Here is a 17,794-nt window from a genome sequence, read left to right as displayed (position 1 = left end):
CTGAAACCTAAACGCTAGCCAAGGTAGCCTATGTTGTCAAATGTGCCATATCTAAACTTGCTGAATCATCAGGCCTTTTTTCCACCCATGACCTTGGGTAGCAAAGTCATTGGTCGTTGTTTACTCAGACAATAGTTTTCAATATGGGGGTCCGACAAAGTGTCTATGACAATTCGTTTTTTCTCCAATTTCGAATGTATTCTGACTGATGATCACCCTCTTAGGATGATCTTGTCACCTCATGAAATAAACCTCACCATGACAATCAGTGTCCTTTATTGAACCCATCAATCATACACTTCACTGTGACAGATTTTGGTACTCTTAATTTAACCTGTCAGTCTTAGCAGCTCACAGTAGCCTACTAATCAACTCAGGCTTCCTTGTTTTTATCGTCATCGTGTTCAAATTTGTCTCACATCAGGTGCAAGCTGTATAGGGCTAAGTCGTGAGGGGATCATATACACTCAGGGCTTGATCCCTCTCTCCTGCCTCAAACAGCTCTGTCCATGTCCAGGTCCTGTGGCACAGGTCAGATGGACCATGGTCGAGTGGCAAGTGAGGGGTGGTTATTGGCGGTCCTGGTTGAAGACCACTCCCACTTGTTTCCTGCACTCATCCATAACCTCAGTGAGCAGAGCCGACTCAGACAGGGGCATTCTGGGGCTCTCCTTCAGTCCTGCGGAAGAGAAGGAGAAATTGACTGACTATTGTAAGCAGAAATCGACTGACTGTATTGTAAGCAAAGGTTCAGGTTGGAAGCAGCATGTATAACAACAATGTTATTGTTTATTTGACTGTTTTTACGGTTTATTTTCTAGGATCTACCAACAGCATTGCAATTGAATTGTTGTTGTATATCTGTTCAAACAAACACTCATCTTAGAACAGAGAAATTGTGTTTTTCTCCGGTAAGACCTTGCGAGCCAGCATACCTTTGAGCAGGCACTGCCTGACTTCCTCAGCCTCGTATCGCAGCCCCGTGCTGTTTGTGAAGTTCAGAGGTAAGGAGGGCTCCGGCAGGGGGTACTGTGTCGTCTTCCCATTCACCTCCAGTGTGGTGGGACAATGCATGGGACCTAGAACCTGAGAGGACATGAAACAGCCATTATGTTTAATGTGTATACTTATCAGTATATGCATTAATCAATAATACATCTCAATGAAATCTCAATCAGGGACATACTGTAGATAAGACATTGTCTAGCATTTGTCGGCTCTTTCATCAGCATATTACATTTCCCCTAAATGAAGATAAAACATAGTGGGCAGTTTAAAGGTTGATTCAGTAGCAACATACCCTGATGGTGCCCGTTGTTCCGCTGATGGTGGCGTCGTTAGGCAGTGAAACAGCGATGGAGAAGAAACAGCAAGCCAGCCTGTTCCTGGGAAACTTCATCACCACCACCATGGACTCATCCACTCCTGTCAAACATCAACAGGTCAAACAGAAAGTTTGCCCTTTACATTTCAATAAGTAATGAATTATTGTCGTAGGCCTAGTTAATACTGACCCCAATGTTAATCTGATCCTTGGGTTGTGCCCAATTCTAAACTCATTGTCCCCGTCCCACCCTCTCTGGTTTACTTGACCGGTACTCGGCTTACATGACCAGTGAGTAGTATCTTGTGATAGATTGTTAGCTGGCCAGCACGCACAGGATATTTGGTACTACATGTAGGTGCCAAGATTAATACCTGAGTTGAGAAGAACTCCAGTGGCATGGATGGACTCTGGCCTCTCCCCGTTGAACACCATCAACACAAACTGCAAGGTGTAGACCCCAATGTCCAGCAGAGCGCCTCCTCCGAGCTCCTTCTCCACCGAGCGGGGGATGTGAAGCTGAGGGGAGCCAAAAGAGGCCTTCACCAGCTTTACGTCGCCAATGGCGTCCTCAGCCAGCAGCCTGCGAACCTCCCTGTGCAGTGGGAAACAACGGGACCAGATGGCCTGGGAGAGGACAGAGAGAGACCATCACCTCACAGAGTGGACAGACAGTTCCTTTCTATACCTCAACAGCCCTCATATGATCAACAAAATCCGGCCATATATTTGCCAGACCTTTGTTCAAATATATATGTATTTGAGGATCTGGTATTTAAAATACTTTTTTTCTGTATTTGAGTATTTTCAAATACACAGCCCAAAACAAGTACTTTTATTTGAATATTTCAGTGGTTATTTGTAAACGCCAAATAGTCTACCAAATTGTATTTGATAGTATTTTCAAATACCTTTTCAAATAATATATTCAAATACCTGGGTTAAACGGATGGGAGTGTATTTGAGTATTTTCAAATACTTTGCAAGTGTATTTCCAAATACTTAGCTACGTGTCTTTTCAAATAAAAGATATCTGAATACTTACTTTGCATGTACAGCATGTAATTTAGATATTTTAAATAGTATTTGAGCCCAGGTCTGATATTTGCTACAACAATGTGACAACAGTACAAATGGTGAGAATCAAGCAATAAATCATGTTAACAGACTGAGACACGTTGATGGAACCCCCAACTCTCATTGAGCCTTTCCCACACCTCCATGAGAAAGACGTTGGACTTCTTGGAGGCAGCAATGAGGTCCCCCACCTCCCTGGAGTTCATGGCGAAGGGCTTCTCACACAGCATGTTCTTCCCTGCGTGGAGTACCAGCAGGCCCAGGCGCCAGTGCTCCGTGTGCAGCACGCCCAGGTACACCATGTCTGCAGGGACAGTCACAGTACACAGACTGGAGGCTGATTTTCAAACAGTTACGTCATTAAGCCATTATCTGTGGCTGCACAGACAGGCCCTCCGAGACTGTTAACCCACCAATCTCTGGGTCGCTGGCCAGCTCTTCATAGCTCCCATAGGCCTTGGGGATGCTGTGCTTCTTGGCAAACTCCCGGGCACGCTCCAGACTCCTCGCAGCCACCGCCACTATCTGGAACGAGAGGGGAAAACACACAGACATTCATCACTTCTAGGCAAGCTGTCAGTGCCGACGGAGAGAGAGAGAGAGAGAGAGAGAGAGAGAGAGACATCCAGCATGTGAATCACAATAGAATGTGTTTGTTTGGGTGGGTGGGTGGGTGGGTGGAGTGGGGTACCTGGTGGTCTCCAGGAGGGAGGGTTTTCATGGCCACACTAAAGTCGTGGCTGATCTTCCCTGCACCGCAGATTCCCCACCGGGTCGCCATCTTGAACAGATGGTAGTTGGCAGGTAAGAGGGGCTGTGCCTGGGCCTCGGGTCAGAGCTGAGGAGAGCGGTTGTGACCTTGTGGAGTGCCGGATCGTCAGATGTAGTGGAGCTCCACAGAGCTGGTAGCTTCACCCTGGAGAGCTGCTGCTGCATTTATATGCTGGAGAGGCTGGGAATACCAGCTCTCCACTCTGCTGCCCCTCGAGAGGCGGGAGTATCACACACACTCATACATATGCGTAAGCCTACACACACGCACACACACATATGAGCGCACACACACACACATACGCACACACACACACGCACACACGCACACACACACACAACCCTCGGAGCACCACCACAGGTTCATACAGTCATGTAATGCTGCTGCTGATACAAGTCTCTTACAACCAGGCCAAAGTGGTTTGTACCGGTTGTCTCTGACAATCTGTAACAGAACAGTTCAATGGAATTCTCCAGCAACATTAGCATCATGGGGAACTGGACGGTTTAATGTGTAGAGACATACTCACTTTGCCCTCACGTAATCACTGTCCCAGAACGCTGCAGGTCAACCCGGGGAAGCTGGGACTATTAGGAAGGAGGTAGGGGGCTGTGATTAGGCATTGATTAGCCTGCAAGGGCTTGACAGCAGCACACAGGCCAATGGTTAAACTGGAGCCCCACAGGGACCACTGGGGTGAACAAGTAGGCTATGCAGTGTTCACAAGATCCCATAGGAACACACAGTACAGCCAAGCACAGTTGTTTAGCTGCTGGTCAATACACTGAGCTAGGATGACTATGGAAATGAGAAAGCTCAGTTGCCCCTGGGCTAAACATCAAACAGTTATGACAGATTCATTACCAGAACGGATAAACAGATGGATTACCAGAACGGACCACTAGATGGCAACATGTTATAAATGTAGTTCAGGGATCCTGCAAAGCTCTGAGAATTTCAAATGGATTATTGTTGTGTGTTACATTATAAAAGCATCATCAGGTATCAAACAAGTGTCAACCCGAAAATACAATTGTTGACATTTTTGGAAATGGCCATAGCATCTGATTAGAGAAAAACATACATTTATTTTGTTTTCTAATTGTTGTGCAACTTATACCATTATTGTATTTCAGGCTGATGTATTTATGACTATTATCACATTTTATATGATAATAATATGTCCCAATAAGCCAAAAAATAAATATATATCTATTTATTTTTTCCACATATTTATTACACAGTGTACTTTCTTCCTCTATCTTAATTCAATTTCAAACAGATACATAGAGATTGGATTCAAATGAGAACATTGTCGAAAACAAATCTCATTGTGAAAAAAAATACATTTTTATCAATGACTCTGACTCTGCTGTTTGGCTGCTTTGCCTTTGTGTCACTTCCAAAGGCATTCTGGGAGCTGTGTGCCGTTGTCATAACGACAAGGTACCAGCTGGGCAATTTGTATGCAAATGGCGTCAGGCTTGGCCTAATCTCCCTGCCTATACCACAGGACCTGGTTGCCATGGGAATGCCCATCTCCGCCTTGGGTGAAATGTTACACTTTCTATGTGTAAACGTTGTGTGCAGTAGGAAAGGTGCACATAGTGATGTTACTGCCTGGTGGGTAGGGAGAGAAAGAGAGAGAGGGAGAGAAGCAGGAGGAGTGAGTGTCAGTCAGGGCCGTACCTGAGAGGACTCGTCCATCTGGGTGTTGGAGGTATGGAGGGGAGGACAGGGCCTGGTGGCACTGTGGCAGTGGCAGATGATGGGGGCAAGAGAAATAACCTAGAGTCTCAGGTGGTCTGCTATGGACATTCTGGACAGGGCTGGTGCAGAGAAGAAGCCAGGTACTGGGACCCAACTTCCTCCCTCCAAGCTGTGACACTGCCAGCCATAAGAGGGAATGAAAAGTCAAACTTTCTTTACTGAGACTCGTCAAGACATCTTTCTCTGTTTCCAGCATGGCTCTAAAGGTCAAGAAGAGGGCATGCGTGCCTCTGAACTGAAGACGAATCAGGCAGGCTCACAGATCTGACAGAGATGGGCTGAAGGACAGGAGGGTTGGCATGGTGTGGGGTGGGACCAGGGGCCCTGCGGGGATTGTGCTTGGGATTGGAAGACGAGACGTCATACAGTAAAGATGGAGTTGGCTCCAGGAACAGAGACTGCTGATGAGATGAGCCGAGTCAGGACGTTGGCATGCAGGAAGCCAGGCGGGGGCTTCATTAATTCACAGCAGCCAGGACGATTGCCTTCCATTCCTATCACTTCTCACTGAGTGCTTATTTGATTAAAATTTCATGCATCATCTCTGTCTGACTGTGTCCCTGGCTTTGTCACTGACAAGGCTGGGGGAGTGTTGGGGGCTGGGTGGCTATCAGAGATGTCACCGTGGTTGGTATCCATGGCAGGAGCCATGTTGTTGTTGTTGTGTGAAGGTGGCTGATCACAAAAGACACTTTTGTCTTTGCACTCCGTCACATCACTTCATCTCAGCTTTCAGCTGTCAGTAGAAGTGCCCTTCTTATGGAGCTGCAATAGCTGTGCAGCTATAGACTTCATCCTACAAAACAACATTTCATCTCTGACTTGAGCTTAATGGGAAATAAAAATGTCCATGCAGGGAGAGACTGTATAATCCTGTTTTGATTTAAAGGGTTTCTATTTCCTCTTAGACACAGCTGCCCATAAGTGTGCAAATACTTAAGTGTGCAAACACCTAGCTCTAGATATACTGTATATCTAGAGCTAGGTGAATTTGATGGGACTAGTATCGCTGTACTAAAGGAGCTACCATCTCTCCATCTGTAACTCAAGGTCACTGCAGAGGGAGGAGGGGTGACAGCCAGGCAAGGAGAGGGAGGCGAGCGCCGGGCTGGTGAGGAGAGGATGTGCCGAGGGCAGGGGAGTTTGAGGTGGAGGGAGGCTGGGAGGAGAGCTTGATGAATGTGGGGGGAGAGCAAAGTGTGCAGGGGACCAATAAGTCAGTTTGTCAATGGAACGGGATGTACGTTTGGGGCTGCAGTTTTTCCTTTCCATTATAAAAAGTGTGATAGAGCAGAAGGATAGAGCTGAGGAAGAGACGAGAAGAGACGAGCTAGAAGGCTGTAATGGCAGTCTTTGAGCTTCTGCACTGTGCCAACCCTATCGGAATCTTATCTGTGTCTGCAGCACATACCCATTGGATGAGACTATACCTCAGCTCACTTAGCAGCCCTTCAGTCAGCAGGGAAAGAGAAAGTACAGCCAGCTATAGAGAGAGAGAAAGAGAGAGAGACAATGCATTCACCCTGCACACCATAATTGACAAATAAAAACAAACAAACCAAAACAAAGGCAAAGTGTTCTCATGCTTTGTTGATTTCAAAATAGCTTTTGACTCAATTTGGCATGAGGGTCTGCTATAGAAATGGATGTTAAGCGGTGTTGGGGGAAAATATACAACATTATAAAATTCATGTACACAAACAACAAGTATACAGTTAAAATTGGCAAAAAAAAAAAAACTTTTCAGACTCCTGAGTGGCACAGCGGTCTAAGGCACTGCTTCGCAGTGCTTGAGGTGTCACTACAGACCCAGGTTCGATCCCGGGCCGTATCACAACCGGCCGTGATCGGGGGTCCCATAGGGCGGTGCACAATTGGCCCAGCGATGTCCGGGTTAGGGCTTTATTTGGCTCATCGTGCTCTAGAGAGTCCATGTGGTGGGCCGGGCGTCAGGTGAATGGTGTTTCCTCAGACACATTGGTGCGGCTGGCTTCCGGGTTAAGCGGGCAGGTGTTAAGAAGAGCTGTTTATCGGGTCCTGTTTCGGAGGACGCATGACTTGACCTTCCATTCCCGAGCCCGTTAGGGAGTTACAGCGATGAGACAAGATTGAAATTGGGGAGAAAATAAAAAAATACAAAAACACACACATTGCTTTCCACAGGGCCGTGGGGTGAGACAGGGATGCTCACCCTAATCAGTTATAGAACCCATTTCCCTTCATGGTTGTGAGGTCTGTGGTCCACTCATCAACCAAGAACTCACAAAATGGGACAAACACCAAATTGAGACTCGGCTTGCAGAATTCTGCAAAAATATCCTCAGCGTACAACGTAAAACACCAAATAATGCAGAGCAGAATTAGGCCGATACCCGCTAATGATCAAAATCCAGAAAAGAGACGTTAAATTCTGCAACCACCTAAGAGGAAGTGATTCCCAAACCTTCCATAACAAAGCCATTATCTAAAGAGAAATTAACCTCAAGAAGGGTCCTAAGCAAGCTGATCCTGGGGCTCTGTGGGGTCTGTTTGTGTTTATGAAGGACAGCAATAGCAACACAATTAGACCCAAACAAACCATGAGAAAACTAAAAGATAATTACTTGACACATTGGAAAGAATTTACCAAAAAAACAGAACAAACTGGAATGCGTTTTGCTCCTGAACAGAGAGTACTCACAGTATACCTTCCCAAAGGGTTGGTCAGTATACCTGACCACTGTGACTGACCCTAAATTAAGGAAAGCTTTGACTATGTACAGATTCAGTGAGCATGGCCTTGCTATTGAGAAAGGTCACCGTAGGCAGGCCTTGCTCTCAAGAGAAAACAGGCTATGTGCACACTAGCCACAAAATTTGGTGGAAACTGAGCTGCACTTCCCAACCTCCTGCCAAATGTATGACTATATTAGAGACATATATTTCCTTCAGATTACACAGACCCACAAATAAGATTTTGATAAACACCCATATCTATTGGGTAAAATACCACAGTGTGCAATCACAGCAGCAAGGTTTGTGACCTGTTGCCACAAGAAAAGGGCAACCAATGTAGAACAAACACTATTGTAAATACAACCCATATTTGTGTTGATTTATTTTCCCTTTTGTACTTTAACTATTTGCGCATCATTATAACACTGTACATAGCCATAATATGACATTTGAAATGTGTATATTCCTTTGAAACTTTGTAATGTTTGTAATGTTTACTGTTAATTTATGATTGATTATTTCACTTTTGTTTATTCTCTATTTCACTTGCTTTGGCAATGTAAACATATGTTTCCCATGCCAATAAAGCCCATTGAATTGAATTGAGAGAGAGCGAGAGAGGGTGGGTGAGTGGGTGGGGGATAGATGATGTGAGTGCTGTTATCAGCTGCTGGTGGAAAGACATCCACATATATAGATATGGCATTTCCTGGCTTGCCATGGATAACGTGCGGTTTCCATAGGTTTGATGTGTTTGATATCATTCCATTGCAGCCATTACAATGAGCCCGTCCTCCTATAGCTCCTCCCACCAGCCTCTTCTGCTACTATCTGTGGCCACTCGCCTGTGCAGACACTCCTATATGGTTTTCACCCAAATGCACATTATCCACAGCAGGCCAGTAAGAGTCATGTCAGGTGTCACTCTCCGGATGTGGTGTGATATGGATGTCCTTCCACCAGCAGAGGCTGATAACAGAACTCACATCATAGCAGGAGACAGGAATAAATATTCCGGACTCCGCAGTAGTGATAGGTGCTAGAGGTTTCCTGAGTTGAGGTTAGAGGTGCTTCTCTTTTCTCATCTCCCTCAGAGACGTGGAAATGTGATACTGTGGTTTATTATCTTTTGTACCAGCCTGTAGTAAATGTTAACAAAGCACAGATGCAACTAGTATCTGTCTGTGTCATTAAATGGAGCCTGTCCTACAGAAACTCTTGTCTGTGACTGTCACGACTTGCACCGAAGTTGGCTCCCCTGCGTGTTCGGGCGGTGCTCGGCGGTCGTCGTCACCGGCCTACTAGCCGCCACCGATCCCTTTTTCGTTGTCTGTTTGTTTTGTCTTATTAGTTGCACCTGTCTCTTTGTGTGCTTGATTGGCTTCCCTTTTTATAGTACGTTTACCCGCCCTTGTTTCGTGTGGGATTACTCGTATGTTACGTGTGTATGTTTTTTTGGTGTTCGTGCTCTGGACCTGGTACCCTGTTGTGTTGGGTTGGTCCACATTTTCCGCGCCCTGTTTTGTTGGGCATTATTTTCTGTGCGATATTAAAAGTGCACTTCTTCCTGTGGAACTATATGCTCTCTGCGCCTGATTCTTCCCTCACGCACCAAGTTACCCGTGACAGTGGCACTGAAAGTAGACACACACTGAAACACACACAGTACACAATTTGAGCCCTTCCATAAAAACAGCTGTGTCACTACTATCCCAGTGTACAGTGGAGACACTAGTATCTGCAGACTGACTGAGTGCAGTAAGGAGATACAGTTGAAGTCGGAAGTTTACATACACTTAAATTGGAGTCATTAAAGCTAGTTTTTCAACCACTCCACAAATGTCTTGTTAACAAACTATATCAAATCAAATCAAATGTATTTATATAGCCCTTCGTACATCAGCTGATATCTCAAAGTGCTGTACAGAAACCCAGCCTAAAACCCCAAACAGCAAGCAATGCACGTGTAGAAGCACGGTGGCTAGGAAAAACTCCCTAGAAAGGCCAAAACCTAGGAAAAAACCTAGAGAGGAACCAGGCTATGTGGGGTGGCCAGTCCTCTTCTGGCTGTGCCGGGTGGAGATTATAACAGAACATGGCCAAGATGTTCAAATGTTCATAAATGACAAGCATGGTCAAATAATAATAATCACAGGCAGAACAGTTGAAACTGGAGCAGCAGCACGGCCAGGTGGACTGGGGACAGCAAGGAGTCATCATGCCAAGTAGTCCTGAGGCATGGTCCTAGGGCTCAGGTCCTCCGAGAGAGAGAAAGAAAGAGAGAAAGAGAGAATTAGAGAGAGCATACTTAAATTCACACTGGACACCGGATAGGACAGGAGAAGTACTCCAGATATAACAAACTGACCCTAGCCCCCCGACACATAAACTACTGCAGCATAAATACTGGAGGCTGAGACAGGAGGGGTCAGGAGACACTGTGGCCCCATCCGATGACACCCCCGGACAGGGCCAAACAGGAAGGATATATAGATTTGAAAAGTCGGTTAGGACATGTACTTTGTGCATGACACGTCATTTTTCCAACCATTGTTTACAGAAAGATTATTTCACTTATAATTCACTGTATCACAATTCCAGTGGGTCAGAAGTTTACATACACTAAGTTGACTGTGCCTTTAAACAGCTTGGAAAATTCCAGAAAATTATGTCATGGCTTTAGAAGCTTCTGATAGGCCAATTGGCATCATTTGAGTCAATTGGAGGTGTACCTGTAGATGTATTTCAAGGCCTACTTTCAAACTCAGTGCCTCTTTGCTTGACATCATGGGAAAATCAAAAGAAATCAGTCAAGACCTCAGAAGAAAAGACCTCCACAAGTCTGGTTCATCCTTGGGAGCAATTTCCAAATGCCTGAAGGTACCACATTAATCTGTACAAACAATAGTATGCGGGTATAAACACCATAGGACCATGCAGGCGTCATACCGCTCAGGAAGGAGACCCGTTCTGTCTCCTAGAGATGAACGTACTTTGGTGCAACAAGTGCAAATCAATCCCAGATCAACAGCAAAGGACCTTGTGAAGATGCTGGAGGAAGCAGGTACAAAAGTATCTCTACCCACAGTAAAACGAGTCCTATATCGACATAACCTGAAAGGCCGCTCAGCAAGGAAGAAGACACTGCTCCAAAACCGCCATAAAAAAAATCCAGACTACGGTTTGCAACTGCACATAGGGACAAAGATCATACTTTTTGGAGAAATGTCCTCTGGTCTGATGAAACAAAAATAGAACTGTTTGGCCATAATGACCATCGTTGTGTTTGGAGGAAAAAGGTGGAGGCTTGTAAGCCGAGGAACACCATCCCAACCGTGAAGCACGGGGTGCCAGCAGCATGTTCTGCGGGTGCTTTGCTGCAAGAGGGACTGGTGCACTTCACAAAATAGATGGAATCATGAGGGAGCAAAATTATGTGGATGTATTGAAGCAACTTCTCAAGACATCAGTCAGGAAGTTAAAGCTTCGTCGCAAGTGCGTCTTCCATATGGACATTGACCCCAAGCATACTTCCAAAGTTGTGGAAAAATGGCTTAAGGACAACAAAGTCAAGGTATTGGCCATCACAAAGCCATCACAAAGCCCTGACCTCAATCCTATAGAAAATTTGTGGGCAGAACTGAAAAAGCTTGTGCGAGCAAGGAGGCCTACAAACCTGACTCAGTTACACCAGCTCTGTCAGGAGGAATGGGCCAAAATTCACCCAACTTATCACCCAAGGCTACCCCAAACATTTGACCCAAGTAAAACAATTTAAAGGCAATTCTACCAAATACTAATTGAGTGTATGTAAACTTCTGACCCACTGGGAATGTGATGAAAGAATTAAAAGCTGAAAGAAATCATTCTCTCTACTATTATTCTGATATTTCACATTATTAAAATAAGTGGTGATCCTAACTGACCTAAGACAGGACATGGTTACTAGGATTAAATGTCAGGAATTGTGAAAAACTGAGTTTAAATGTATTTGGCTAAGGTGTATATAAACCCCGAACTTCAACTGTATATACAGAGTCCATCACTAGGCTCCCACTGGGGAGGGAGTGTCAGACATTAGGAGAGCCAAGAAGACACAGAGCAAATACCAACTCCTATCAACCGGTTGATAACAATGTCCTCTTCAGCTTCGGGAGCTACCATTATGTCGACCTATCAACCAGTTGATGTTAACATATCAAACAGTAATCTACCAACTAGTTGATAATGTGCCAAGAAACAAGGCTAATGTCAATCTCTATCAACCAGTTGATAGTAATGTCCTCCAGTGCTTGGGAAATGTCCATAACCTCTTGAAGGTCCAGAGTAGGGTATAGAGGTGTTGTATTGGGCATGTCAGTACTCTTCCTGCAGCCTTTCTGGAGCCCTCTTGCTCTGCCCACTCATCTGAACCCTTCTGTGGGAGTGAGAACCATCAAATAGTCCCCACACTTAGCTGTGTTTTAGTGTTTAATTGCCTGATATGGCCTGTAATGTTTTTATCAGCCGTCCTGTGGGCAGGGGTGCCATGGGAGGAAGAGTGAGGCCCTGTGTGTGTGCCTGCCTCCCTACCTGCGCTTCATGCACCTGTAAAGTAAAACACGGACCCAGCACCTCACCCGTGGCACATCACAGAACATCCATACTCAAAATAAGCCTATGCTTTATAGAGCTCTAAAATCATCCTTTCAGAGCTCATTGTGGGTTATATACTTGTTCTAATGATTGATTGTTGTGATGGAAGGATGTTTACTGTACATGTTCTATTGACATGGAAGAGACTGCGTCTGCCTCAGGGTTTGGCACACACACACACACACACACACACACCTTCCCACTGGCTGCCAGTTTTATTAACTGTATGCTTGTCCACAGTCATAGTCGGTTAAGGCTTTCGAGGCTGGAGGAGGAAGAGGTGTCGCTGAGAGCACCAGCGATAGAAGAGAAAGAGAGAGAGAGAGAGAGAGAGAGAGCGGGGGGTAGAGAGAGGAAGAGAGAGAGAGAGAGGGGGGGGTAGAGAGAGGGAAGAGAGAGAGAGAGAGAGAGAGAGAGAGAGAAGGGGAGGGATGGAGGGAGAGGACACAGAGGAGCCTGTAATGGAATGCCTGAGCCCACTAACTGTGGACCAAGATAAAAACAGGAAAAACCAATACTCTCCTTTTGCCAACTGAGCTGCGGCAGGGATTAGAAACTGGAGTCTGCTTCCAGTGTATCTCCCCAGAAATGTGAGCTGTGTTTTATGTGGGAATTATTGAAATCGTTCGTCGTCTCACTCAGTGGCGGCCTGGGTAATTTGATGACGTTAGCTCCACACTCTGATTGGACATAGTAAGTTAGTCACGCCGTCTTACAAAGGTACCATCCCTCAACAAAGTGGGCCAAGCCAGAGAGATATCATGCAAAATATGCCAAACAGAAATAATAAAAGTCAATCAGTGGAATTCATGACTGAAGCTCATCAATGGAACAAATGCACCAAAACATATCCCCCATGTGTCATTATAACATCTTGGCTAGAAATGTGTGTTTGGGATCTGAACAAAAGCTGAAGAACATACGCACATCCAGGTACTTTCCGTAGGTGCTTTCCATTTGTTTGGGATCTTAACCCATTACAGTCGTGGAAATTGGCCTATGTGGATCGGGCCATATGTAAATGTTTGTGGTTTTTGTTTGGAACACAGCCCATCACACAATTACTGTTGTTGTTAACGCAATCCAAAAAGGTTCCATTATAAAATCGCCATCTGGGTTAGGTGGGCATCATTTGAAAGTTTATTCTATTGCCAACATGACTAGCTAAGTTATAAAATGCGATCTGACAGTATAAGGCTTTCAAAAGGCACTTCAGACAGATTGTCATTTTGGTGCGCATAGAATGGAGTCATGAGTGCATTCACGTGTGTGTACTGTGGTTAACTTTCTTCACAATACCACAAACATAGACTCATTCTTGCTAGCAGCATACCAGTCTGCATACCACTGCTGGCTTGCTTCTGAAGCTAAGCATGGTTGGTCCTGGTCAGTTCCTGGATGGGAGACCAGATGCTGCTGGAAGTGGTTTTGGAGGGCCAGTAAGGAGGCACTCTTTCCTCTGGTAAAAAAAAAAGTCCCAATGCCCCAGGGCAGTGATTGGGGACACTGCCCTGTATAGGGTGCCGTCTTTCAGATGGGATGTTAAACGGGGGTCCTGACTCTCTGAGGTCATTAAAGATCCCATGGCATTTATCGTAGGAGTGTTAACCCAAGTGTCCTGGCTAAATTCCCAATCTGTCCCTCAAACCATCACGGTCACCTAACAATCCCCAGTTTACAATTGGCTCATTAATCCCCCTCCTCTCCCCTGTAACTATTCCCCAGGTTGTTGCTGCAAATGAGAACATGTTCTCAGTCAACTTACCTGGTAAAATAATGGATAAATTAAAAAACTCTGTTCAGGACAACCCAGGGTATAAGGCATGTCATCCTTGTGACTGTGGATCAAACATAGAGATCATAAATGTTGATACTGTAAATTACATGAGCTTTCAAATCTGGAAATGTGAAGTGCACATTTGGACTCATGGGTGTGTGGTTTGCTTGTATGACATCTGTATTTATTGTAATTCTCAACGTCTCATCTTTTAGAACCTATCGATTCCTCTCGATTAACAGCATGTACCACTCACACAAGAACAAATGTGCAAAAGTAGCCCAATTAGCTGGAAGGATAGGGGCATCTTGTTGTGCTTGTTGCTTAAATGTATAACGGCTGTCAGTCAAAACCCATACAGCACTGTTAAATGGAGAACCTGAACTCTGACATCATGTGTAGCATGTTACTGTACAGTCACTGTGTTCCAATTTATTTATAAGTGTTCCAACTTATTAATGACGAAATCTGCCATTTTCAACCGGTATATGGGATGACAAGGGCTATGAGTGGAAAGGTCTTCTCAACTTGTTGATTTAAGCATTAAGACATGTATGTGTCTTATACTGTACGAATATACAGTGTAAACTCTTTCAATCCAGTCACCAAAGTACCAGAGGTATATCACACTTCAAAAGAAAGAGGTCCCTTGAATATGTAAATCAAAAAAAGAAACAACCACATGAATGGGGCAACACGCATGGAACCGACATTCCTCAACAGACCCAGAAACATTGTATTCTCTTTCAAGAAAATGAAACAAATAGGATGTGCATTAATTATCTGAATCCCTGTGTGGTTGACTCATAACAATCATGAAATATTCAGAGAATAACAGTCTCCCTTTTAATCCCAACGGCTGGGGCAGGATAATAACAACCAGAACTGGATGCTCAAAAACACAGCCTCTCTCCCTCCATCTCTCTTCCACGTCTCTCTCTCTTCCACATCTCTCTCTCTATCTCTCTCTTCCACATCTCTCTCTCTCTTCCACATCTCTCGCTCTCTCTCTCTCTCTCTCTCTCTCTCTCTCTCTCTCTCTTCCACATCTCTCTCTCTCTCTCTCTCTCTCTCATCTCTCTCTCTCTCTCTCTCTCTCTCTCTTCCACATCTCTCTCTCTCTCTCTCTCTTCCACATCTCTCTCTCTCTCTTCCACATCTCTCTCTCTCTCTTCCACATCTCTCTCTCTCTCTCTCTCTTCCACATCTCTCACATCTCTCTCTCTCTTCCACATCTCCACTCTCTCTCTTCCACATCTCTCTCTCTTCCACATCTCTCTCTCTCTCTTCCACATCTCTCTCTTCTCTCTCTCTCTCTCTCTTCCACATCTCTCTCTCTTCCACATCTCTCTCTCTTCCTCTCTCTCTCTCTCTCTTCCACATCTCTCTCTTCCACATCTCTCTCTTCCACATCTCTCTCTCTCTTCCACATCTCTCTCTCTCTCTCTCTTCCACATCTCTCTCTCTCTTCCACATCTCTTCTCTCTTCCACATCTCTCTCTCTCTCTCTTCCACATCTCTCTCTCTCTTCCACATCTCTCTCTCTCTCTCTTCCACATCTCTCTCTCTCTCTCTCTTCCACATCTCTCTCTCTCTCTCTCTTCCACATCTCTCTCTCTCTCTTCCACATCTCTCTCTCTTCCACATCTCTCTCTCTCTTCCACATCTCTCTCTCTCTCTCTCTTCCACATCTCTCTCTCTCTTCCACATCTCTCTCTCTCTCTCTCTTCCACATCTCTCTCTCTCTCTTCCACATCTCTCTCTTCTCTCTCTCTCTTCCACATCTCTCTCTCTCTTCCACATCTCTCTCTCTCTTCCACATCTCTCTCTCTCTCTCTTCCACATCTCTCTCTTCCACTCTCTCTCTCTTCCACATCTCTCTCTCTCTCTTCCACATCTCTCTCTCTTCCACATCTCTCTCTCTCTCTCTTCCACATCTCTCTCTCTCTTCCACATCTCTCTCTCTCTCTCTCTTCCACATCTCTCTCTCTCTTCCACATCTCTCTCTCTCTCTCTCTTCCACATCTCTCTCTCTCTTCCACATCTCTCTCTCTCTCTCTCTTCCACATCTCTCTCTCTCTTCCACATCTCTCTCTCTCTCTTCCACATCTCTCTCTCTCTTCCACATCTCTCTCTCTCTCTCTTCCACATCTCTCTCTCTCTCTTCCACATCTCTCTCTCTCTTCCACATCTCTCTCTCTCTCTCTTCCACATCTCTCTCTCTCTCTTCCACATCTCTCTCTCTCTCTTCCACATCTCTCTCTCTCTCTTCCACTCTCTCTCTCTCTCTCTCTTCCACATCTCTCTCTCTCTTCCACATCTCTCTCTCTCCCACATCTCTCTCTCTCATCTTCCACATCTCTCTCTCTCTTCCACATCTCTCTCTCTCTTCCACATCTCTCTCTCTCTCTCTTCACATCCACTCTCTCTCTCTTCCACATCTCTCTTCCACATCTCTCTCTCTCTTCCACATCTCTCTCTCTCTCTTCCACATCTCTCTCTCTCTTCCACATCTCTCTCTCTCTCTTCCACATCTCTCTCTCTCTTCCACATCTCTCTCTCTCTTCCACATCTCTCTCTCTCTCTTCCACATCTCTCTCTTCCACATCTCTCTCTCTCTCTTCCACATCTCTCTCTCTCTCTTCCACATCTCTCTCTCTTCCACATCTCTCTCTCTCTCTCTCTCTCTCTCTTCTTCCACTCTCTCTCTCTCTCTCTCTCTCTCTCTCATATTCACCCACAAACTCGGTCCCCTCACAATCCTTCAACCTCCCTCTCTCTCCCCAAATCCCCTTGCTCTATTTTCTGGGTCATTTTGTTCTGATACTCTCCCTGCCCTCTCACCCACCTTAACCCCCCCCCACATTTCTATCCACTCCTCCCTCTCACCCAGTTCATATTGTTCTGGGGTCTTGGTATAGTAAGACATCATACTGTGAGATGTGTAGTTTAACATAAATGCTACTGAATGAGTAATGCAAGCAAAGACAACCCCTGAAGCCCACCAGAAACACCAGCAGTAGTAACATCAAAGGACGCTTGGAATATATTAGTTCTAAGAATAGTTGAAGCTAACTATTTTATGCAAATGAGGATCTTCATATTTCAATGCAATACATGCTGTAATGTTAATGGTTCATCCCTGGGTCTGGCCAGCTCATTTCAGGGGGATCATACAGTCAATCAACCAGAGAGGAAGAAGCAAAGCTTGGAACCCAGATGTGAAAGTAAGCGCTCACAATCTACCCAGATCAATCAGCTTCAAGGCAAGGAATTGAGTTGCGGCACACCGGGGTGGGCGAACTCACAGGGGGTGTTGACTATACAGCAGCATCACACGGTGAAACATTGGAAGCCATTAATTTTCAATGGAAGTAAAGCGAAGAGAAACTGAGTGGGCGGGGGACCGATTAGCGATGCGAGCATGGGCGAGGGAGCTGAACAGGGTGGGACTAGAGTTAGGGAAAGCTGTACTTTATGCAAATCGTCTGCAATATCGTGGCGCGAGTGACCAATCACCACTAACCTTTTACCTTTTCAACACATTTGTTATTGACAACTACAGCCTTATCAATGTGGATAATGTAGCTAGTTTGACTATAGTGTTAATGTTAAGCAAGCTAGCTAACTTTATTACTAACAATGTTAGCAAGCTTATCATGCTAGCAATTCCCAGTTTCCTATTTGCCATGAGCACGTGAAGCCAGCCTGAATAAAGATATCC

At 45.2% G+C, this 17,794-nt stretch overlaps 1 protein-coding gene across 1 annotated transcript; it reads right to left on the bottom strand.

Annotated features, from left to right (window-relative positions):
- Positions 1-294: 294 nt before the first annotated feature.
- Positions 295-3,428, bottom strand: LOC112235761 (trans-1,2-dihydrobenzene-1,2-diol dehydrogenase-like). Its single transcript, XM_024404281.2, has 7 exons — positions 3,093-3,428; positions 2,815-2,926; positions 2,542-2,705; positions 1,699-1,951; positions 1,301-1,425; positions 936-1,086; positions 295-679 (listed from the first exon to the last, which is right to left on the bottom strand). Exons 1-7 carry the CDS (start codon positions 3,180-3,182, stop codon positions 570-572), a joined length of 1,005 nt encoding a protein of 334 aa, XP_024260049.1. The 5' UTR covers positions 3,183-3,428; the 3' UTR covers positions 295-569.
- Positions 3,429-17,794: the final 14,366 nt, after the last annotated feature.

Source organism: Oncorhynchus tshawytscha, linkage group LG04 (genome assembly GCF_018296145.1).
Source record: "Oncorhynchus tshawytscha isolate Ot180627B linkage group LG04, Otsh_v2.0, whole genome shotgun sequence".
Classification (NCBI taxonomy): domain Eukaryota; kingdom Metazoa; phylum Chordata; class Actinopteri; order Salmoniformes; family Salmonidae; genus Oncorhynchus; species Oncorhynchus tshawytscha.
Note: the sequence above shows the minus strand (reverse complement) of the source record. Positions and strands in the feature narration are given on the sequence as shown.

Coding starts and splice junctions, on each gene's coding strand:
- LOC112235761 (XM_024404281.2), bottom strand. CDS start 3,182: ATGGCGACCCGGTGGGGAATCTGCGGTGCAGGGAAGATCAGCCACGAC. Junction 2,706..2,814: donor GGCCAGCGACCCAGAGATTG/GTGGGTTAACAG, acceptor CTGTCCCTGCAG/ACATGGTGTACCTGGGCGTG. Junction 1,426..1,698: donor TGGAGTTCTTCTCAACTCAG/GTATTAATCTTG, acceptor GATGTTTGACAG/GAGTGGATGAGTCCATGGTG.